The sequence below is a fragment of the Dysidea avara genome, chromosome 1, assembly GCF_963678975.1.
Source record: "Dysidea avara chromosome 1, odDysAvar1.4, whole genome shotgun sequence".
NCBI lineage: Eukaryota > Metazoa > Porifera > Demospongiae > Dictyoceratida > Dysideidae > Dysidea > Dysidea avara.
Window position 1 is genome coordinate 46,269,411 of NC_089272.1, and position 25,672 is coordinate 46,295,082.

The 25,672-nt window shown below is 38.2% G+C and overlaps 1 protein-coding gene across 1 annotated transcript in view; it reads right to left on the reverse strand.

Moving 5' to 3' along the window:
• Positions 1–25,672, reverse strand: part of LOC136265851 (uncharacterized) — a 232,676-nt gene that overhangs the window by 122,355 nt on the left and 84,649 nt on the right. The window contains exons 29-34 of the mRNA XM_066060787.1: positions 13,091–13,201; positions 12,235–12,525; positions 10,646–10,913; positions 8,557–8,606; positions 5,989–6,108; positions 4,210–4,506 (exon numbers count right to left, since the gene is read on the reverse strand). Of these exons, the coding sequence (XP_065916859.1) occupies positions 4,210–4,506; positions 5,989–6,108; positions 8,557–8,606; positions 10,646–10,913; positions 12,235–12,525; positions 13,091–13,201 (1,137 nt within the window). The remainder of the gene's footprint in view (positions 1–4,209; positions 4,507–5,988; positions 6,109–8,556; positions 8,607–10,645; positions 10,914–12,234; positions 12,526–13,090; positions 13,202–25,672) is intronic.

The window sequence follows — 25,672 nt, forward strand, 5'->3', positions numbered from 1 at the left end:
AACAGTAAAGTACATTTATAACTATTGTCTTCTATTTGCACATTGGCTTTCTATACTTCTGAATACAGTGTGAATGCATGATTCCAGTTTCTGTTATCAATATAGTACTGTGAGCCCAAGGGGGGCAAGAGAAGGGCCAGGGGGACACAGCACCCCTTGCCCCCCCCTCCCCCCCTCAGATCCGCCACCTATGGGCTGAGCCATTTACTGGATATGTTGAAATTCGGCCAAAACCACGCGAATTTTGCAAACAAATACCAGAATGGTTGATAAATCAGGGTAACAGTATCCAACAGCAAGGATATGAAGCTTATAAACACCTAACACTATGGCTATCTCGCTCAATAAACGCAAAGAGCAATCCAATGCATGGAATAAGCACTCACGTGATCAAAATTCAAATCACAGAAAACACAACTGTTTATCTATTCCAATGACCTTACAATCACTTGACAACAAGTTTGTATGCATTAGGTTCAGCATCCCGATTATCCCAGCAGTCTAAGACTCTTTCTATGATGCCATCACAATATAAGACACACCTACACTGGCCCAGGCCACGTCTGAGTGAATAGTTAACACAAATATTTACAAAAGGAGAGCACTTCAAGATTCCTTTTCAGAAATGAAAGTGATTTCATGGCCATTTCCGCGACTTGCATTTCGATCACGTGAGTGCTTATTTCATGCATTGTATTGCTCTTTCAGTTTTTGCTTACTAGGCAAGATAGCCGTATTGTTAGGTATTTAGAAGCTTTGTATCCTTGCTGTTGGAAACTGTTCCACTGATTTATCAACAGTTCTGGTATTTGTTTGCAAAAATTGCATGGTATTCAGCATATGGATGGCTCAGCCAGATGGCTAACAAGCTTCAATTATAACCATACTTCTCGTGCAGGTACTTTACCTAGTACTGATCATTGCTGACCCATGGCACAGTTGCTGCTCTGCTTGTCCTGTGAACCAGAGGAAGAAACATTTTATTTGTCTCCAAAATGGCACACAGATCACGTTGCCACCAGAAACTGACCAATAAAATAAAATCACCGATATTTTGAGTTGATGATAGACTACATACTTGAACAATGTTGAGAGTGAATATCGTGACATATGAAGAATCCTGCAAACTGCTGCAATGAAAAATCACGTGATTTTTAAGACATTTCTGTCATTTTCTACCAGAAGAAAGTGACAAACTTGGCTGTCACACTGGTGTTATTCAAGTTACACTTAACCTAACACATGTCAGGTAGTTGATAGGAGGATATCAATTTTTCACGTTGTGGACCCTAGCAATGAGCTGAAAATCAGTATGTAGCTGGAATAATCATCATAGAAAGTCCTTGCAGTAGTACTAAAGAATCGGATTGCAAACCACTTAGTGATGATTCGAAAGCCAACTATGTGTAGCAAAAGCGAGACCAAGATACCCTAATAGAACAGTCACCCTAATAAAACATTCAGCTACTGAAATATGCTCTAATAAAACAGTCACCCTGTAGAGAGTACAACTACATACAATTCGCTCTAGAGATTCAGACCATTACAAGTCACCCTGTAGGGAGATCAGTTTGAAACCAATCACCCCGTAGAGAGCTCAGCCACAAATCAGAGAAATCAGTTAAAACAGATTTCAGCTACAAATAAATTACCATGTTAGATCAGCTAGAAAGAACTCACCCTTTATAGAGATCAGCCTGAAACAAGTCACCCTGTAGAGACTTCAACTACACACAAGTAATGCTGTAGAGACATCAGCTACAATAAAAGTCACCCTGTGGAGAGATTAGACAAGTCACCCTGTAGAGAGATCAGCTAGAAACAAGTACCCTGTAGAGAGTTCAGCTACATACAAAATTAATCACCCCGTAGAGAGTTCAGCTTTAAACAAGTCATCCTATGGAGAAATCAGCTAAAAATAAGTCACCATGTAGACAGTTCAGCTATATTATATGTCACCATGTAGAGAGTTCAGCTATATTATATGTCACCATGTAGAGAGTTCAGCTGCATTTCAAGTCACCCAGTGGAGATCTTCTACAAACAAGTTATCCAGTAGAAAAGAAAAGGCATGTGATAATTTCAAATTTTGTGTAATTACTGATAAAATCAAAATACAGTAGTTAATATTAAAAAGTCTGCTTTGAATGTCTTTTTCTTTCTCTATAATAAAGAAAAAAAACACAGGTTAAACTAACCACAAAGCCGGCAATCAGATGGATTCAGTGTATACAAATGCAAAAAGAAGTTAGTAATCAAAAACACCCAAGCTGTAAAAAAAGCTTCAACCCTTACAAAGGCTATGGTGAAAAAGATGTGAAATCCAAGGTGGCAGCCAAGAAATGGCTGTGGTGGTAGGATAATGGTAGAAATTGTAATTATGACAATTCATTAGTCTTGGCACCAAATTCACATGAATTGTTGTTAATAATTTTTTTTACCATTAACCTACCACCACAGCCATTTCTTGACCGCCACCTTGGATTTCACCTATTTTTCACCATAGCATTTTTGGGGCTGCACCTTTTTTACACCTTGGGTGTTTTTGAGTAGATATCAAACATAATTATGTAAGAGTCATGCAATCAAGATCTGTATTAAAGCAGTCAACAGTAATGCAATTTGTTTCCATGCCTACAGGCTAAGCTGCTTATGCATTTTTTTCTTGCACAGTAAATTATAAAGGCTAATACAAGCATTCAGTAATGTTTAAGGTTTAAATGTGAGTTTTAACATGAAAACCAAAAACCACATATGCATGTAACAAGCACATTTTAAGATCCTTTAATGCTTGTAACATTCAACAACTAATAATTATTATGAAGCTTAATAGAGAATTAATTTCAAATAAATAATACAAATATCACTTATACCAAATTATAGTTCTTCTTACCTGTATAAAACAAGATAAACAAAAAAAAACAGCATATGTGACCCAGTCTGGGAAAACTGGTCTTATCACCTATTGTAAAGTATTACAAAACATTGGTTTTAAGTATATAGTGTGTTGTAGCTCCCCAATGGTTGAAGCTATATGTACCAAATTTTCACACGTTTTATACCAATTCCTTACCTTCCAGAGCATTCACTGTGCAAGTAGCCAACAACTAAGTTTCCCCTTATTTTAGATAGTTTTAAAACTGAGGTTGACTATATCAGGCGAGCTGCAAAAGGGGTGGGAGGCAGCGGGCTTGGAAGGTGGGCAAGATGTTGTTCAAAAATTGAAAAGGAAGGTGTAGGGATGAATTAGGCCAAGTTTTGGGCCATTCAGGTCTCAAAAGTGGCTAAAATGAAAGGACATTTACAGCAGAGGTACTTATTCAACACCACAGAGCTGTACAGCCACATACAGCCATCCCCAGGCTGACCAGAGCTCCATTAAGGCCCCACACCGCGTGTACGGACCACTATGTATGCTTGGGAAAAGCAGCCAGCAAAACCAGACCACTCAAATATAGCTGATTTTGATTGTGGAATTGGATAGTTTATTCATGTAGCTTTGTGTCCTGGGTGAAAAATTGAACCTGCTGACATGGGCGATAAGACCGGTTTTCTCAGATTGTGTCACATATACAAAAACAAAAAGAAATGATAACTAATCCAAAGCAGCCAAGCTGTGAAAAAGTTTGTGAGTTACACCGGCTGCTCAATGTACAGACTTAAATCTTTGTGCATCATGTGGTGTATAAAGGAGAAGACTTAGCCTGTTAGAATTTATTAATTTATACCATTAATTAACACCATTGATTAATACTCTCAGTTGCTAGAGGTACACTGTAATAAGGATGATAATGAATAGCCTATGGCCAACTATGCTAAACAGTCCAGATCAGTAGGCATGACTAGGCACTGTGAAAGAAAGAAAGAAAGGTAGTCTGGCTATGCAAGGGTAGCCACATACGTAGGTATCTAGTACAAGTATAGAATGTATAAACAATTTGAAGCATATACAATTCTGAGAAAAGTTGGGTCCCAGAGCTCTGGGATCCTTGATAACTGGGTCCACTGTATATACCTACCAGAATAAGATGTGATATCAAAGATGGGGGCCAAGAAATGGTTGCAATTATACTAGGTCGGTTATTTTGTATATGTCACAAATTAAGTAATATTATAATATCAATGCAGCCATTTCTTGGCCCCACCTTTAATACAGTACAGTGTATGTCACTCTCAAGAAACATTATCATGTAAAATGTTTTATCTTACTTTATCAAAACTAACACTGTAGTAGCCAATGTAGTAGCCAACTCTGTACCAAGTAGCAATCAGCAAACTTTGTATTGTTACATTTTGAGACATAGGAAAAGCTGCTCTTATTTCACTGGTTGCTCTAGCAAGGAGACTAGGATCAGTGGTCTGACGATAGAAAATTTGTCCAGTTCCTCTAGTGTTAACATCAGCCCAGTATGGTGCAATAATCTTAATGGTGTCATTCAGGGAGAATGATACAGGAGTATGAACATTATAAGGACCGCCAAAACTTATAACTCCATTATCATTGATCTACAGCACATGTACAATATGTAGAAAGTGTATAAGCAAAGTTTCTGTACATTGAAAAACTACGCACAAGTCATAGACATGACAAATATAATATGAATTTTCTTGAAAGCAAATACTGTATGTAATATGCACGAACATTTCAACTGAAAATTGAATGATAATTAGAATCAAAATACAAGTGTAAAACTAATATGATTCAGTAACCAGATGCTGAAAATAGTTGAATGGCCAGTTGAAAAAAGAACAATGCTACAGCGGAACCTGTGGGACCACCTGTATAGAACTGGCCACCTCTCTAAAAGATTTCCCAAATGAAAAAATTAATGTATATACCAACCCACCTGTTATAGCAGTTATGTACCTATTAAGGTCTAGAAATATATTGACCCGAAAGTAGCAAATTTCACGATATATTGTTTCTGATTATATGCACTGGGTTTCTTGTAGATCAGATCACATATGGAATAGTGCGTATCATGGGTCAAAGTGATTTGCCTGATTTACACCTAAGCTTGATGGTTGCAGGCCAGAGGGCATGGGTGCACATACTGTATGTGATCTGCTGAGCAAAACCTGACTTGTTTGCATTTTCCTTGAATTTCATTTTATGATACCTTTGTCGTCTGGAGGGAAATATCAATGGACTATTAAAGTTTTAGACATTTCTGGTAAGTGATTTGGAGTTATAGCGACAGACAACAAGAAGAACAAAATAATCGATCTGTACAGTGCTAAGCTTATATAAAAAAATTACAGGCACTCATTAATTGATCATCTCTCTCAAGTGCAAAGGGCTATGGAATTGTGCTATTCTATTCACCATGAATTGGGGCATTCATCAAGGTATAGTTTTCGACTTGAATACACCCATGCTATCAAGCAAGAAGGCTGTTCAAGCTCAAACAAAGAAATGATAAAGTAACGTTTTATCGCAACGTAAACAAACATATGTAACTCACATTTGCTCCATAGTACAGAAACGAAATAAATATATTCTTACTCTACATGAAGAGGCAAATCCCCTACTATATTAGATTATTAGATTTGAGTCTTTACTGAAGCGATTAAAATGTTGCACAAAATTATTTATGTAGTACGCATTTTACCCAATGTATTCCAATGGCATTTATCTCTATAAAACAGATTTATGCAAACAAGTCAGGTTTTCGATCAGCGGGTTACATACCTGGTAAATCACAAGAGAACATGATACAACTGATATGTACCATGCTGAATGCAACAACCATTAATTTTTAGCTTGAATTTTTTTATAAAATAAACCAGCAATATTGCTCCCACATCAAGGCTATGATGCATTTACATGACCGTAGCCAGATTATGTTCCATGGTGTATAAGATATGTACCCTGAAATTTGCCTTTGAAGTTAAGTGGCCTTGTGGTACATTAATCACATGCAATTGTCATTATATTAATTTTACACACAGCCTGCACAATAATCAAAATTTTGTTTTTCAACTTACATAAACCACTCTAACAATTTCATCAAAGAAGTGATAAGTGTCTGCTAATGTGATTGCTGGAGAGCTTACATCTCCCCGATTAGGTGTTAGCGAGAAATCATTGTGTCCAAATGGATAAAGCTAGAGAAATACATAGAATGCATTAAACCACTTGAGTCAATTTAATGTACAGTATGTTGGTGACAGGGTGAAGAGTATATACAGTATATATTTGACTGGATCTGGAAACACCGGTCTTATTTATTTCCTATGACAGCAAGAAGTGTGATCTCGGTGCTTGATTGTTATTAAACCAACATCGCATTAATAGGTGTGGTATTGAACCTATCGTGAAGTTACAGGTATCTACCAAGCACAAGCACTTAATAGGTTGGCAGAGTCTAAATATATTTCTCAAGGAAACTGTTGATAGGAAAATTAATTCCTTAGTATGGTTTCATTGCATGAAGGACGAAGACCAGCCTGACTGAAGATAATAGGAAAGACAAGGTGCAGGGACACACACTCATCAGAACCCCTAAAAGCACATCCTACTTGTGGGTTTGGTGTAAAATGACTGTGCACTGCTTCATTTGACCTCCAGCCTTGCAACTATGATCAGGCAGGCAGGTGGGCAGGCTGGCAGATAAGTGGGCAGGCTGGCGGGTAAGCGGGAAGGCAGACAAAAACTTGAATTTCGGTGACTTTTTAAATGACGTTTAAGTCGTTAAACATAATTAATGTTACACTCAAGCAAGCACTCAGCACAACTCGGATCATACCTGGTCACCATGCGGGGCATTATCAGGAATACAGGAGGCACATCAATAAGAGTAACACATGTGCAGCAATATGCACCACCACACATTGTCATCAAAAGAAGTAAACCCCTCCCCAAACATATGAACATTTACTACCACATAGGTATGTGTGCTTCATCTCTTTAGTTTACACACTGTAGTACCTTCCAGTCAGCACCAACTCTACCATGATTATCACTGTTACTCATTCCATGCATGTGTGTGTGTGTGAATTCTCCCCCTGCAGAATGCCAGACTCAGTGCATTATACAGTGCTGCAATAGTTCCTCACTATGCACACTGTGTAGCTGCTTATTGCAGCATCTCCACTTCCTTCTAGTAGGGAGTGTGACAGTACGAGGCCTCAACTAGGATGACTGATGCATTGAATAGGTCATTCACTCTTTCTTCTTTGGGAATCTAGTATCAGGAATTGGTGGTAGGGAGCTTCCCTCACCCCTGATTCCTTTGCTCTCACTCAAGTAAAAAAAAACACTAAGCTAGCATGTTTGCCCCTCAAGCCTAGGTTTTCCCATACAGTAGTCGAAGCCCTGTACACCAACCAAACCGCCTTTAATCATCAGATTATAAATAGATCACAACTTCAAGATTAGAACATCCCACAAAACACCAGGATTGGTTGACAGGTAGATGTACAGGTGAGTGTCAAACATTAAAAATTCTCTATCCAGCCATCTGTAGTTTTTAATGCTGTATTTGATGTGAGATAGACTAAAATTATTCCGTAAAGGTGATCTTCATCACATAAGATACTTCTAGGATGATTATTAAAGCAAAATGTTAGGCAGCACGCTCCATTTATGGGGGAGATTCCTACTTAAACAGGCTACCGTACCATTTGACATACTGTATGTGACCACATCTGCAAAATGGGTCTTATAGCTTTTCCAATTACATGTACATGGCAACTCATAATTTGAGTTGTGAATAATGTGCCAGCTTAAAATTTTGTCACAGTATACCCCTAGCCTACCACTATTGCTGAGTGTCACTTCAATATAATAAAAGAGGAGTTATTAATCAAACTTGTAAGTTTGGAAATGTTATAAGACTCCTTTCTGCAAATCCAGTCACATACGTATTGCATTTTGGATGGTGTTAAAGTGTAAAGTATTTTTCATAAAGTACTGTATCTGTGCATACAGTGTAATCATGTGGATATATAAACAGTTATGCAGAAAATACAGTATAGTTATAAAAAGAATGTTACAAATCAACAACATGATTGATAATAATTCCAAATTGCTACATCTGTCCTACTTATTTATTCTACAGTCAAAAATGATTATGGACATTTGTGATTAGGTGTGCGAAAACAGGGCATGTGGCATGTGGGCACAAACTACACCACATCACATAACTGGTCATACGTATCTCAGTGCTGGAATAGAATATTTATATTCTGTTATGTAACTTGCATGACCATAATGCAGTGACATAAAAAGTGATGAAAGTTTGAGAAATTATGTGCCCACATGCCCTGTTTTCACTGACTGGTAACATTTACTGGTGGTATGATGGGCACAAATTGATGAGCACTCCAAACAAGATGACTTAGAATTACAGTATAGCACTTAACGCACCACCGGTGGTTGTGTGTACAAAGAATACAGTATTCAGAGGGTGTCTTGAGAGACAAATACAGTACTCAGCTTCGTCTTTGTTATTGTTAAACTCAACACCTCCCTCATGCTGCATTTTCTGTACAAGTGCAGTGGTAATTCAAATATAACACATCGCATCAAAAATTCTTAATTATGCATTTTACCTCTGACAGACATGTGTGTCTTTCAGGTAGACAACCATCAATCACTAAAACTGTACATGAGGTGTAAAATATTATGACATGTAAAAATCACAGTAAACGTAATGATATCTGCATAATTACACAGTACAGTCCACTTACAACTTCACATTACCACATGTGGCCACGCGTGTTATATATGCACCACCATAATGGTATGTGCCACACACAGCCATGTTGTGTTTGCCATGCAGCTGCCACGCATCTGGCAATAATATACAGTGTACCATGAATGTGTAGTATACCACACATGGCAGTACTACAACACTGGCTACTTGTGTTTAAAAGACTAGATTCATGTCCTCAATTCCAAGTTATTTTGTCCAGATGACATACAGTAACCTTATAAGTATGTCTGCCATAAAATACTTTAATTTATCAAGGTGCAGTTCTTCCTTTTTACATAATATTTACTGTATAATCAAGTGATAATGTTTAGCTGTACTAGACCACTATCACACTAAATGAAAACCAACTGCCGACCACACTTGTCATTTGAGCTACTCTTTAGTCCAGTACAGCACCTCATTGGTGTCATGAGAAGACTTCCAGCATCAATACTGGTAGCTGGTAAGTATTCAAGTTGTTACTGTAGTATGACACAATATGTTAGTACCTTGTGCAAAATGCCATGCGTGTGTGAAACTCTAAGTGGACTGTACTGTACATTGATGCTCAATATTCCATATACTTGCAAGCTAGTTAGTTACATATGAATTTAATTGCAACTTTTTGCTCTATGTGTTACAAATTTATGTCCTTCCATCAATGCAGTGCTTTCGCAGCCCTTAGCAAATGCATAGATAATATAGTACAGGTAGGGATTCACAACGGTGATGTCATTTCCGTAGGAACTAATAGTTTATGTATGAACAATCCTCATTACGAGTTTGATGGGTCTTGGTTATGGGCTCAGAATCACCCTCGCTTCACAAAATGTTGCCTCATACAATTTTACAGTCATTGGGGACTTAGTTGATGCTTAAAATATTCTCGTACCTTGTCACAATCCTTAGTAATCGAGCCACAAAATTTATTGGTGCCACGCCTGAGCAACCATAGCGAAAAAGTTTTGAGACAAACTGGATGCAAACCACCATGATTTGATAACACTCACTTAGTCTAATAGTGAACAGGAAACTATCAAGGTAAGAAACAAAGTATAGTTGGTGAGATATTGCCACTCAAAGTCCCTACCTGTAATGACGATTGTCCATAGTGACGTCACCATTGCGAATCCCTACTTGTAGTATACTATCTATGGCAAATGAAAAGACCATCTCTTAGCAAATGAAAAGACCTGGCATTTAAACAAAGCACTGTAACTTCCACATACTCACATGTACACACAGAGATGAGCTAAGGGTTAAGAGATTCAAATGATGTTGGATCTTCAATAAATGAAAAAGGATAAACATCACTGGTTTTGACAAGTAGCTGTGTTTCTTAACTCGTGTTTAATTTTATTGGTCGTAACTTGTAAACTTTTGTGTACAGAGTTGGTACAAATATTCCATTGTGAAATTCATGTATGAAAGGTCTTTTTAGCACTTGGAAAGGGAGGCACTTGGTTTACTTTATCCCCATAATTCGGCTGCAAAATAAGAGGGTCTTAAATTCAGCACATTTTAATATGGTTGACAATGACAGAGTAAAAGTGATACCAAAATGACACCACAGTTTTATATTTGCCAACTTTACTCAGCTAAATAGATTTGCACTGATTATGTCAGCTTGAATTTAAGCATACTGTGATAGGGTGGCAAAGTCATTAAGCACCACATCAGCATACAGTATTATATGAGATAATAAAAAACTGTTATAAAATATGCATTTTGTGTGTCCAAAGAAATCAAACAATAAATGCACTATGTGTTATACTGCAATTTACATTTAAATAATATAATATTGTTATATTTACTGCTGGTAACTTAGACTCAAACACAAGATCAAGATATTCTAATAGAGCAGTCATTATATGCTGGTTAGGCAATAAAACTCTGTCTAGCTTTACGATTACAGCATACAACAGTTACAATACATACATACGCACCTTTGTTGACCTGGAACATCCACATTCCTGGAATACCTATATTACTAGTTTCTTGAATATTAATAATGCCTGGATTTAGGGATCCAGGAATGGCATCAAAAGTTTCACCATCACCAGCATTAATTCCTGCTACAGCTTCAGTTCCACCAAGTCCTTTATGTCCACGAGATCCATCACCAGTAGTCCATTGTATTCTCCCATCAGCATATAGGAATATTGCAAATGACTCAACTGTATTACTGGCTAGTACACACTGGAATGTGTTAGTCTACATGAACAGTAGTAGAAAAAATTATACAGCTTATGCATAATTATGTGTGTGTATGTTGCAACATACCATGGGGACTGTACATGATTTAAATGTATAAACACAATGCTCAAGGGTCACAGGCAGAGTGTTTTAAAAACTGAAAAAGTGTCTTATAATTGATTTGTGGTATGGAACATTCATGGATCAAAAGTAGCAAGAAAGCCAGGCTAATATTGGTTATTACTGAGTACTGTGTCAATTAAAGGAATGATCTTACTGCTTCAATAGTTAGCTAATTCATCGTTAGCTAGTGTATTCATTGGTAGCTGGTTTTACATGAAGGAATGCATGCTATTTTAGTCTAGCTGTTGTACTTCCTCAAATTTAGATATGTGCTGATCTAATCACTACGGAAATATGGACAATTCATGCACCCCAACTAACAATTTCTGACTCAAAAGTAAAATGGCAATTATGCTTTGCTTTCAGCTATGTTCAACCCATTACACATTGTTACAAATAAAGAATAGAGGAGAAATACCTCTGCAATTAATCCATGGAAAATATGAATGATTCCTGTTTACAAATATGGGGAAGCAATCACGTACTACCATGATTGGGCTGTCAGCAAAAAGAAGTGGGATACAAAGGAGGACAAAGGTAAAAAGGTAAGTGCAGGTGCATGCATTGAACGTATGTACAGCGGTGTGCCAAAAGGCACCAGTCAGGCTGAAGTGACATCAAACAGTGAAAAAATGAAGTCCATAGTCTTAGCTGTTATCGAGATACACTTATCAGAAGGCAGGCAGGCAGGCAGGCAGGCAGGCAGGCAGGCAGGCAGGCAGGCAGGCAGGCAGGCAGGCAGGCAGGCAGGCAGGCAGGCAGGCAGGCAGGCAGGCAGGCAGGCAGGCAGGCAGGCAGGCAGGCAGGCAGGCAGGCAGGCAGGCAGGCAGGCAGGCAGGCAGGCAGGCAGGCAGGCAGGCAGGCAGGCAGGCAGGCAGGCAGGCAGGCAGGCAGGCAGGCAGGCAGGCAGGCAGGCAGGCAGGCTGGCTGGTTGGCTGGCAGGCAGGCAGGCAGGCAGGCAGGCAGGCAGTTAGTCAGTAGAAAACTCCAAATTTTTAAATTTGCAGCAATTTATTGAAGTATTTAGGGTTTTTGGGCTCTAATGCCAAGGTGCCAGGAAGGTATTGTATTGTGAACTGGTTTTTGGATGGTAATTTTGGCCAGAAAAACCCAAACCTCCATGATTCCTAATGTGCATATATCTGAGCTACACATAACCTATATTCATAGTACTAACAGAAAAGCAAAGGGGTGTAAATTACATGTACATACACACCTTATCAGTACCACGATAGTAATAACCAACTCTGTCCCATGTTGCAATTAACAAGTTTGTGATTGTGACATTTTGTGATGTAGGAACAGCTGCTCTTATTTCACTGGTAGCTCTAGCAAGAAGACTAGGATCAGTGGTCTGACGATAGTAAATATTTCCAGTTTCACTGGTGTCAACATCAGCCCAGTATGGTGCAATGATCTTTTCAGATTCTCTCAGAGGAAATGACCGAGGAGTACTACTATCGAAAGTAAGAACGCTGCCTAAAATGATAACTCCATTATCACTGACCTGCAAAAGCATACCAATCACACAATCATTATACACCATAACAAAATTATGTATGTGCACCAAATTTGGATAACAGTCATTGCATGCACATAGATAAATTGGACTAGCTAGAATTCATTCCAGCATAGCATGACCAAAAGCTATAATCTGTAATGAAACTTTCATCTACAGTTTTAATGTAGCCTACTGGTATAAACAATATTCTAAACATTTTTCACAACTGTATCTTTAACATTAGCTGCTATAGGTTGTAGTGGCTGTGATTGGTGGGTAAGAGTTTATTATCAGAAAATTAATGGCTGAACAAGTTGTAAGGAGCCTTTAACTTTATATAAAGTTCACAAAACTACCTAACACACTTAAACTGAAAAGAGAAAAAATCTAGGAAACTGTCCAAGGGTGCCTTAATGTTCGGGGTGTTGAATTGTTCCCATTTGCCGAAACAAATCTCAGCCATAATAGCAGCTTAAGCAACCTAGTGGTGTGGCTATTGTGCAAACATGTAGTACATCCATTCATGGTTGAAGATCAACAACTTTCAAAACTTTAGTCACATATAACATACAAATGCTCTCTGGAAAACTTGACCGTGAAATACAAAATCTTGTGAAAATCTTATCAGAGTATTGGAGAAGCGTATTAATGTGTCACCATTAGAATTTCCATAAGGATAGAACTGCAAAAGACAATTCATTTATGTTAATAGTGACCAATTTCATACATATTATACATGCATAACAAAAACACATGCATACAGTGCACCAAGTATGCAATTTATTAAGCTAATGGGTTAATTTTATGTAATACTACTGTATACATATGTGATTGGATTTTGGAAAAATGATCCAAATTGCACATTAGAAGTTTTGAGATAAGCAGTTGTAAAGAATTTAAGCCAGCATAACTTGCCAAGGATAGCAAGCACATGTATGAAATTTACACAGAAGATGCATCAATCTATTACCTTTTAGTACACTTCCAGTACTTGTAGCTGCTTGTAGAGTTTCCAGCCAAATAAGATAGAAAATCTGACTCACAAAGGGATAGAGGGTGGGGGTGGTGGGATGGACTAGGGGTAGACTTCAAAATAGAGGCAGGCCACAATTGGGACATGAGATTACAGGGCTGTGCTGGTTCCTTAGTAGCTGACATGTAGCAAAATCTACACAAAAAACGTCTGGCAAACATTACAAGGCTGTCCTAGTACTAGTAAACCAGTGATTCTTGCCAAGCCAAGTCCTTCACAAGACCAGAAACCGCCATTCAAGCTCTACACACCACCCAGAAAAGATGTATGTTGAAACCAGTCTCTAGTAGTTTGAGTAGTAGTGAGGGTCAAAACTATTAGTACGATAGTGTGGCTATCCACTGGAAGTGTTACTGTAGTATTATTTTGCCTGATGTGCGATTTGGATCGGTTTTGTAAAATTTGGTCACATATACTGTAAGTTGTCTTGCTGTAAAGCATACATACGTAACTATAATACAACAACTAAATGTAGTTACAGTTAATTATAGCAGGGTGTGTGCGGTGTATGCATACATTTACAGTGGAGACACGAGTAGTGATATGTACAAAGGTTAGAGGAATCAAAATATTCTAAAAACAATTATACAATATTGATTTGAGTTGACATTTGAGTGAGGCAACTGAAGATTTGATGTTTAATGGGGGGAGGGAATTCCACAAGCAAGGTAGTCTACAAAAATAAAAATAAATGTCTGTCACAGTGGTTAAATTGTCTGGTGTGTTACAATTTATAATGAGTAGAGGATCTTGTCGAAGTATAGAAGAATGTCACAATGTCAGTAATGTTGAAGTTTGCAGTAGGATTCTTATGGCTTTTAATAAAAAAATAAAATATTGGTTAGCTCCATCATTAATGGTAGTAAGTTTAAGGCAGCCAAATGAGACTTATAATCAGAGTCGCAAATGTTTAAAAACTTAAGGAACAAATATCTTTAATTGACTGTGGTCTCCAGAGTTGTGAACAGTAGGTTATCTGAGAGCAGCAAGTGTCAAATAGGGAATGAAAGGAACCAAATGTGCACCTCAAGAATCCAAGCATCTTGTAAGCCTTAGCAATTATGGCATTTTGATGGTGGGTCCATGAAAGGACATTACTAATATAATTACCTAGACCTTTCTGAGAAGTAACAACATTTACGGGTGAACTGTTGGGTGATTCATAGGTGAATTCATGAACCAAAGACAATGAGAATAAATGGAGTAGAAATGTTTTGTCACAATTGATGAAAAGGTTCCAATGTAAGCTCCATGAAATAAATGAGCAGAGGTCTTCTTGAAGAGATTTGATGTCTTGAAGAAACTTAATGATTTTGGCAAGCTTAGCATCATCTGCAAATAAGAATAACTTTGAGAAAGATATACAATGAGATATGTCATTAACATAGGCAATGAAGAACAACGGTCTTAAGATGCTTCCCTGTGGTGCCCCAGATGTGACAGGTAGGTAGCCAGATAAATTATTATTAATAGATACACATTGCTTCCTTCCAGTAAGATATTCTTTAATCCACTTCCACATATTACCAGTAATTCCTAGAGTATGTAGCTTGAAAAGCAGTTCTTTGTGGGGAACACTGTCAAACGCTTTACAAAAATCTGACATCAAGACGGGCTTTAGCAGTGGAGGTAATAACATTGAGAAATAACAGAAGTTGTTGTAGACAAGAGCAATTAGGGAGAAAGCTGAATTGAGCCAGCAGGGCTGCTGATGGGGAGGGGGGGGGGGGGCAACTGGGGAAAAAAAGTGGGGGACCCAAGGACCACCAAAGGTGGGCCCCATAGCTATATATTGTTCATACATACAATAGAAGAACCTACAACAGTGTAAATCTTCTCTGTAGACTCGAAGACAACAGGAAATCTCAGGTCTCAGTAACAGTACTAACAGATGGCATCAATTAGCTAGCAAATTACACATTCACGTGATTACGGTGGCTGCTTTGAATGAGGCTCTGTTGTACTGTCTCCTTTTTGTGTTATTATAAAGCAAATGATGAACAGAATCTTAGTACAAGTACAAGATATCCCTGTAGTCTTTGCTACCAGCCAGTTCACTGGAATCAAAAGGCATTTCTTTGTGACCTTTGTGAAAAATGGACTCATTGTAAGTGTTGTAGTGTCGATAATTACACGTATGCTGCTTATCAGAGGATGGAATGTTTTCTTGGTCCTGTTCACATTGTTTGGTGGGTACTATGCCATTTCATGACTGCTCAGTCCTGATTTCTGATATGACCTCTACTCAGAGTGATGTTAGCCAAGAACAGTCTAGTTTAATGCCAGTTGCTCATGGGCTGCGTATTGTGCATTTAAACTGTCGAAATCTTTTGCCACGCAAGAATGAAATATTTAACTAGCTGTATAGTTTTCATCTTGATGTTCTAACTCTTTCTGAAACATGGCTTGATGATACAATACCAGATAGTGAGATTCTTCCTGGTGGATGTGATTATTCCCTTATTCATCAGGATAGAAATCGTCATAGTGGAGGTGTTGCTATTTTAATTTCCAACCACTGTTGTCATTGTCTGAAACTTGATTTTTCAACTGGTGAGAGTGAATTATTGTGAGTGGAGCTTTATCCCAATAGTAAACGATCTTTACTGTTGAGTTGTGCCTATAGGCCTCCTTCTAAGTTGGACTTTCATGGATACCTCACTTTGGAGTGTGAAAAGGGATTTTCACATGCCTCAAAAGCTTTGATAGTTGGAGACTTAAACTCTAATATCTTGTCTCCTCAGTTGCCTTGACAAATTGTTCATTTACTTTTACTGATGTACTAGTGAAACCTACTGGATTCGGTGATCATCCTATTGTTATGGGGACCTACCTTGCTCGAAGGATGCATCCGCCACGTACCCACAAAGTGATTTCTGCTAGAAACTACAAGAAGCTTGATTTCAACTTGTTTTGTGATTTATTTACTGACACTGCCTGGGATGCTGTTTTTTTCCTTTGGCAATGTCAGTGGTACTGTGCAGTGTTTTACTGCTGTGCTGCAGGGATTGTTGAATTTCTTAGCACCTGCACGTAAGTTTTGTATCAAGCAGAATATTAGTCCATGGGCTGCTGGTACTTATGTTACTGCTGCCCGTTGTCAGAGAGATAGGCTCCATCACAAGGCTTTGGTTACTGGTGACTTGACAATCTGGCAGCAGTATCATACATTATGTAACAGAGTAAACAAACTGTTGAGGACAGCGAGGTGTGCATATTTGTCTCAGCTTGCTTCTTTGGCACAGGGACAAGCTTCTAAGTATTGGTCTTATTTTCCCCATTTGTCAATTCAAAAGGCTCAGATGCCTACTGTATTTCTTTGGAGAACTTGAATTTTACACTTAATGATTTAAATCAACATTTCCTGACTGTTGCTGATAAGGTTGTACAAGGAATTTCTCCTACATCTCTTTCCCCACTTTCATTTGTTACTACAGCTGAATCAACATTTCAGCTCAACACTGTCTCTGAAGCACTGGTCATTTCCATTATTTATAGTTTGGATACTAAACAGGTATCTGGTGTTGATGATATTCCTGTAAGGTTTATTAATACTCATTTGGAAGACTTGTTACTGGGGTTATTAACCACAGTATTATGTCTGGAACATTTCCTGAATTTCGGAAATACACGATAATTACTCCAATACAAAAGTCCAAAGATAATATGGAACTAACAAACTTTCGACCGATTTCAGTTTTACCGGTGCTTTCAAAGGTTTTGGAGAGGGTTGTTCATGATCAATTGGTTTCTTATCTGTTGAACTTTAACTTATTATCAGACAGACAGTCTGGTTTGCATCCACAACACTGTACTCAGGATGTTTTAGTGCATGTCACTGACTATTGGCGCAAGGCCATTGATGAAAGTAAATTTACTGCTGCTGCCTTCTTGGATGTGTCTAAGGCCTTTGATTGTGTGAATCATGACATTCTACTGTCAAAGTTGGCTTGCTATGGAGTACTGGATGATTCTCTTGTATGGTTTGCTAGTTATTTGTGATGCCATAAGTAGCGGGTGTGTTTTCAGGGAATGGCTTCTAACTGGGGTATGATTCATGCTGGTGTGCTCCAGGGGTCCATTTTGGGCCCTTTGTTGTTCAGTGTATTTATGAATGATCTACCGTCTGTTGTTCATAGCTCTCAACTAAATATGTATTGTGATGATATGGAGCTACACTACTCTAGTGGTGACTTGCTCTCAGCACAATGTGGCTTACAGAGTGATCTGAATTCTGTTGACTTTTGGTTGTGGACCAACCAATTATGTCTTAGTGTGGGGAAATCTCATGTAATGCTGATTGGCTCTGGACAGAAATTACGGGATAGTGATTTGTGTATTAATATCAGGGGAAGACAGCTTCTCGAATACCATCTCTTAAATATCTTGGAGTTTACATTGATGAAAATTTGACTTGGCAGAACCATACTCAATACCTTTTTTATCAGAGAGTGCAGTCTAGGCTTCACTGTCTTTATCGTTGTGTCCCTTATCTAATGAGCTGCTGGACAAGTTATATTGCGCTTTTGTCCTTCCTTTACTGTACTATTGTAATGCTGTGTGGTCACCTTTGTCTGTACAGTACTTTAAAAAGTTTAAAAGTGTTCATTATATGTTTTGTTCATTGATTCCAGCCACACAAAGTTTTTTGTGCCATACTTTGGCTGAACGTAGAAGATTCCATATTGCCATCATTGTTTATAGAACTCTTCATCAGCTCTCACCAGCTTACTTAAGAGAAACGTTTAAGTACACCACAACCATTACCTCCCATGTTGGAAGAAACAGTCATCGTCTTTTTGTACCAAGAGTCAGACTTCATATGGAAAGAATAGTTTTTACTACAAAGGTACGCAGATTTGGAACTCACTGAATGCCTCAATTTACACTGCAGCTACTCTTGGACAATTTAGACACTTATATAAATCTCATTTTATCTAATTTTTACTTGCATGTATGTTAATGTGTATGTAATTATATTGTATGTTAATGTGTATGTAATTATATTGTATGTTATGTATGGGCACAGCTGAAAAGCAGTATTTTTCTACTTATACAGTCTCCCCCCCTCCCCCCCCCCCCCCCCCCCCCCCCCCCAAAAAAAAAAATCTATATCCAGCATAGTTCCAGGGTCAGCAAATTACCATAGGGGGTGTTTATAATCTATGATACCACTGCTCGTAATAATACAATGATATAGGCGCTTAAAGAGCACTGTGACTTAGATCAAGATCGGTATACTCTAATAGAACAGTCACCTATATACTCTAATAGAGCAATCAAATGCACCCTAAATGTCCAAATACAAGTACTAATGGATTAATGTGACAAGAAACTTTACTGTTGGAAAGAGCACTGAATTTCTAAAGCAGACATTGTAGCATTGCAAATACTGTGAGTGATGCAAGACTGAGTATGAGCTAATCACTATAATATGGTCTGCAGTTGTATTTTTAGCCATGTATGGGTAAATAATTTTATATTATGCACTTGGGTGTACAAATATCCTCAATATACTTATTAAATTGTATAGCAAAACTCTATTTGTCACTGTAAAATTCTTCTGTACATGTGTATAGACCATCTGCCAGTAGATAACTTTGTCCCAGCTTGTGAGTTATACAAAGTATCACAATAAATCCATAAGTTATATTATAGCAATCTGTTGAGTTTTGGACCATTAAAATACTCAAAATCTTTCAGCGGTTAGGGGGCTGTGCCCCCAGACCCCTGCCACATTACAAACTTGTGTTCTGTTGGAAACTTCCTATGAAAATCTTGCCCTAAACAATAATACATTAAAAGTCAATCTCACATTCAAATTCAAAGGGTGCAGTATTTAGAAAATTCCTAGGTGGCATTGCATGATATAGCCTTTGATTTAAGCTTCAGATACCCTGCTGATACAAACAGTCTTATTATACTGTGATAAATTACTCAAGTCACTCTCATATACATTCTCAGAGGTCTAATGTTCAAAATTTCCTGGGGGGCTTGCCCCAGGCCCCACTAGTTTAGCATGCTTTACATGCAATCTATATCATTTATAGGGCTCCACATTCTTAACTTGCCCCAGGCCCCCTCAAGTCTCTCAGTGGCCCTGTGAGCCAGAGAGATTGACGATACAACAAAATCACTGATCATATTGTACACAAGTCGTTCTAGCATTTTAGACACACAACATAATAAGGAAATTGGACGATAATTTCGGATACTTGGCTTGTCACCAGACTTATGAATAGGTGCAATTTGATGTATTTTCCATTCTTGTGGAATAGTGTGATTTACCAAACTTTGGATGAAGAGATGATGTAGAAGAATCTACAATGAATGGGCACATTCTCTGAGAATGTTTGGACCTATTCCATCAATACCTTTAGCTTTAGAGGTGTCTAAACCAGTTAATGATTGCAGCACTTCTGTAGGTAAGATGATAATATCACTGATACATGTTGCTGGATGATTTAGGTACTCAATTAAGGGTAGAATATAATCTGATGTCGTGTAAATTGAAAAGCAGTATGAATTGAAGAGCATTGCTTTATCAGAGTCAGTCGCAACAGACAAATCTTCATGATACATATATAAGGAATGGTTGGAGCTAATTTAATCAAATTTGCTGTGTGGTCTACACTACCTGGCGTACAGCTACAGTATCATGCAAGGTGGTAGTTGAATTCTACAGGGTAACTTGTTTCTAGCTGACCTCTCTACAGCTTGTTTCTAGTTGAACTATCAGGGTAATTTGTTTGTAGCTGAACTCTCTACAGGGTGACTTGTTTCTAGCTGTTCTCTCAAGTTTGCACCTGAACTCTCTACAGGGTGGCTTATTTGTAGCTGAACTCTCTACAGGGTGATTTGTTTGTAGCTGAACTCTCTGCAGGGTAATTTGTTTGTAGCTGAACTCCCTACAAAGTAAGTAACTAGTTTCTAGCTAATCTCTCTGCAGGGTAACTTGAATTCTCTACTTGGCGATTTGTTTGTAGTTGAAATTTCCACACTATAGGGAAACCTTTTCTAGCTGATTTCTATACAGTGTGATTTGTTTGTAGCTGATTTCTTAACAGGGTGACTTGATCTCTCTGCATGCAGAGTAAATCATTTCTAGCTAATCTCTCTACAGGGTGGCTTGTGTTTAGCTGATCTATCTACAGGGTGATTTGTTTGTGGCTGAACTTTCTAAGTTGGCTTGTTTGTAGCTGAACTCTCTACAGGTTGACTTGTTTGTAGCTGATCATTGTACAGGGTGAGTTGTTTCTGTCTGATATCACTATGGTGACTTGTTTGTAGCTGAACTCTTTACAGGATGACTTGTTTGTAGCCGATCTCTCTACAGGGTGACTTAATTGTTTGTAGCTGAACTCTGTACAAGATGGTTTGTTTGGGGCTGACCTCTCTACAGGATGAATTGGTTTCAAACTGATCTCCTTAGAGGGTGACTTGTAATAGTCTGAATCGCTAGAGCAATATATTTGTAGTTGCATGGTGTCTATTCTATTAGAGTAACTGAATGCTCTATTAGGGTTACTGTTCTATTGGAGTATCTCGATGTCGCTTTTGCTACACATAGTTCCCTTTCGAACCATAAATAAGTGATTTGAAATCCGATTCTTCTGTACTACTCCATGGACTTTCTATGATAATTATTCCAGCTACATACTGACTTTCAGCTCATTGCTCTAAGCGGTATATATGCCTGGTAGGCATGAAAACTAATAGTTTTTTTTTTAATTCATATAATCGTGTAATTGTGGGTTTTGTGTCATACAGTATCTCCCATGGCCTTTATCTAGATTTCTTTAAAACCACAATAAGGCACTCCTACGATAGTTACTCCATCTACATAGCAATTATCAACTCATTCCTCAAAGGGGTTTACCCTGCAGGTGTGATAAAACATTTTATTGGTATTTTTAGTGCAAATAATTGTTCATAACTCAGTGAATATCCATTAGATTTGCAACAAACTTAGTAAGCAAATCAGCCTTAATACATCCTTGAGTAAGCCAATTTCAAAGTGATAAAGTTATCCATTTATTTTTTGTAAAATTGTTTTGTAAAGTGTGTGAAAAACAAAAAAATCTAACCCCATAATTGGAGAAATTATTAGAAGTTTGAGAGCTCATATCTCATAAACACACATGGCTACCTAGCTCAAATTTGGAACCTAGGATGCTAAAGGAGGAAGTGATGTAAATATCTTTCTGTCTGAGCATGGATGCTAAAGGAGGAAGTGATGTAAAAGGAGGAAGTGATGTAAATATCTTTCTGTCTGAGCATGTAAATATCTTTCTGTCTGAGCATGCATAGATGTGAAAAGTGCATTTTATTTCTTCCTGTCAATATATGTACAGTGGAACCTGTCTATAATGGTCACCTTGGGACCATATATATCTGGCCTTTATATACAAGTGGTTGTTATAGAGAAAACCTGCATAAGGTGGTCAGCAACATTTTAGTGGCTATGACCATTATAAATGAGTAATTATTATTAAGAGGCTCGCGCCAACCACAATACAGTCTGAATATTTAGTACAGAAAGGGTAAGGTGAATGTATGAATGTTGGTTATAGCAATTGAATACGCTTAAGCAATAAAGCCTGATTGATTATATAGTATTCATTGAAAGGCAGGAAGTGTGATAATTGCGCATTAATTGAAACGGTGCCGTGGTACCAGGAAATTGGCTTACCAAGCCACCATAAAAGGAAGCGACCACTATATGAAGGAGAAAGTTATGTATACAGTGATTCATAGGCAAATTGTTAGTTGGCCGTTATACGCGTTAGACAGGTGACCGCTTAATGCAGACAACAATGCATACATTTGTATGGGAAAATATTTGGGACCTTGTGACCATGGCCGTTATGCAGAGGTGACCGCTTAATCCAGGTGACCATAGCACAGGTTCCACTGTATATAGGCCTGCATCAAATTTACCAGCATATTAAAAAGCATAATAGGCTGGAGTGCTATGCCAGCATAATGCTAGCATATTAGGTGAATATTTTAAACTATGGAAATTAATTCCATGAAAATAGATTGATACTCCCCAATAGAGCAGTCAGTGGAAACTGCACTCAAATGCATTGTCTTAGGTTGATATTCTATAATAGAACAGTCACTTCATAGTGAAACACTCTAATAGAGCATTCACAGATGAGAACATTTAAAGCCTGTATATACAGGGAGTCAGAAATATGTAGTTAAAATGTAAAGAATCCAGTAAAAGATCCCAGACCCAGTAGTGACTTGATCCCCGCAACATGCAGTCTATAGGCACATGCCAGAGGAGCAACAACAGCTGATATCTGAGATCTTCTATATTCACTGATTAAAATGTTCCAAGATAATTGTAAGAAATGTCGCTTACCTAGGAGCATAATGCAAGCATAATGGGAACACCTGAAGAGCATAATAGGTGAAAGTTTTGGGAAATTCCTGAAAGCATTTTGGGCAATAAATTTTTGAGCATATTTGATTCAGGCCTATACGCATAATATCAATACCCATGCTTGCTTCCTTGGCCATACTACCATGTGTCTTGATATACAGGAGGTTTGCCTTTGCAAAGAAATACTGACCAGAAACCAGCCTAACAATATGTTCATGGTGCCTTGGCAGTATTGGTTACTGTATGAGCAAGCTCAAAAGTGTCTTCAGTAAGCCCAAAATGCTTTCAATATGTAAATCACTACAATCAAGATACACGGTAGTGTGTCGTGTGGCCCAGAAGCTGGCGTGCCACACCGTGATCAAGACACACGGTAGTGTGTCATGCGGCCCAAGAAGTCGGCACGCTACATCGTGAGTATATTGACAGGAAGAAAGAAAATGCGATTTTCACAACACACCTTTGTAGCTCCGTGATCCTTCATCCGATTGGAACCAGTTTTGCTGCAGAGGTGTCCACCAGGTAGGCCATCCCACATACCAAATTTGAAGAAAATCGCTGTAGCCATTTCCGAGATATAAGTGCCCAAAAGTTCGTTTTTATTTCTTCGTTATTTTTTTCTTCTTATTTAGGGTCCGCAATCCAAAAAATTAACTTCTACAAATCAATCCCCCTACCATTGTGGGATGTTCATTGTAGTATCCCATTCCTTGATCCACCATGAAACTGGAGGTACGATTGTTGTCTTCACAAAATATTGTTTTCAGTATCTCGCAAGATGCAAAATTTATTTTTTTAATTTCGTGCTCCACACAAAGGACCGGATGAAGCTTGCTAATCGTATCCAGAGTTGTTGTAGTTGAAAAGTACACACAGAAATAAGTAAATGATTTGCTGGGTGCCCGGCACAGGGTTGCTTTCTTTGAAAAAATAGATAAAGAGATATGAAGTTTCGAATTCAAACTGCCCTACCACCCAGTACAAGGGAAGCCAACTCTTCCTCATAGTGTATCGATACGGTTGGGTGCATAATCTGTCTATGCTGTTAGTTCAGAAAAGATCTGTGACTTCTCACCACCTGGGTGACTAGCGTCAAAAGTTTCTGCAGCATCAAAGAATTGTCGCGCTTTCTAGCCATTTCCAGCACTTCTGCAGCCACAACAATCATCAATTATAAACTAAAACTATGGCAAAAGATGTCCCTGAACGTTTGGTAGCAGAGGTTGTCAATTATTATTTCATCTATGGCTTCCACGCCTCGCTCTAAGCTATGCATCAAGGGAGGCAGCAAAATCGTCCAAATTTGACTTCACTTCTCACACTCCACAGCAGCTTCAAATCTTCACTAGATCACCCTACATCACCATTATGCTGCAAAACACCCAAAAACAAACCGAAAAAAGCACAAAATCTTTCATTTTAATTCGAGCTGGGTGGAGTTCCTGGTGAGCTGCTGGTACACTGCATCATATGAAATCACAGAAACACCAACTACTACTACTACCAAACGTTTTGATCCATCATTTATCATCATCCTAAACAAAATTAAATGACCAGTGTGGCATCAGAAGTACTGGAAAGCACTTTGGTATCATTGGGAGAATCCCTTGAAATGACACACGAAAATTTCGACGTTCTTCACCCAGATGGTGAGAAGTCTCAGATCCTTTCCAGACTAACAGCATAGACAGACTATGCATCCAACCTTATCACATCACTATGAGGAAGAGTTGGCTTTTCTTGTCTTGACTGGTAGGGCAGTTTGAATTCGAAAATTTGTGTTTATTCGTTTTCTGCTTTTTGAGAGAAAGCAACCCTGTGCCGGGAACCCAGTGAATCATTTGCTTATTACTGTACGTTCTTTTTAACTACATTAACTCTAGATAGTATCTAGCTAAGTAGCAAGTTCTATCCTGTTCTTTGTGTGGAGCACGAAATTTTAAAAATAATTTATGCATCTCACGAAATACTAAAATTGATATTTCTGTTAAGACAACAATCGTGCCTCCGGTTTCATGGTGGATCTAGCAATGGGATACCACAATGAACATCCCACAATAGTAGGGAGATCGATTTGTAAAGGTTGATTTTTCGGATTGTGGACCTTATCTTATTCTTCGTCTTTTTGCACACTTTGAAAAATTGCTATAAAACACAAACGAGTATTCCGATCGTCTTGAAAGTTGGCACACATAAAGGGAGTCCAACGACGAATCCTAGTATCAAATTAGGTGCAACTTCGGTGAATGGTTCAGGAGTTATGATCGATTATTCGCGTAAAACAAGATCGATTTGTTGTCACGCGTACAGGGTAAACTGCTTCATGGAATGAGTCGAAAAATCGGTTTGTGGATAGATCAACCATTTTAGGAGTGCCTTTTGGTGGTTTGTAAACAATCGAAATTAAGATCATGGAGATATAACATGAAACCAAAGGTGTGTAACAATTGCGCGATCGAGATTCGTGAATAAAAATACCAATAATTTTCACGCCTAACAGGCAAACCGCTTAGAGCAGTGAGCTGAAAATTGGTAAGTAGCTGGAATAGTCATCGTAGAAAGTCCTTGCAGTAGTACAAAACAATCGGTTTACAAACCATTGACTTATGATTCCAAAGCCAACTCGGTGTAGCAAATGCGAGATCAAGATACTCTAATAGAACAGTCACTCTAATAGAGTATTCATCTAGTTCATGACTTACTCCCTTATAGATTGCAAGTTATGC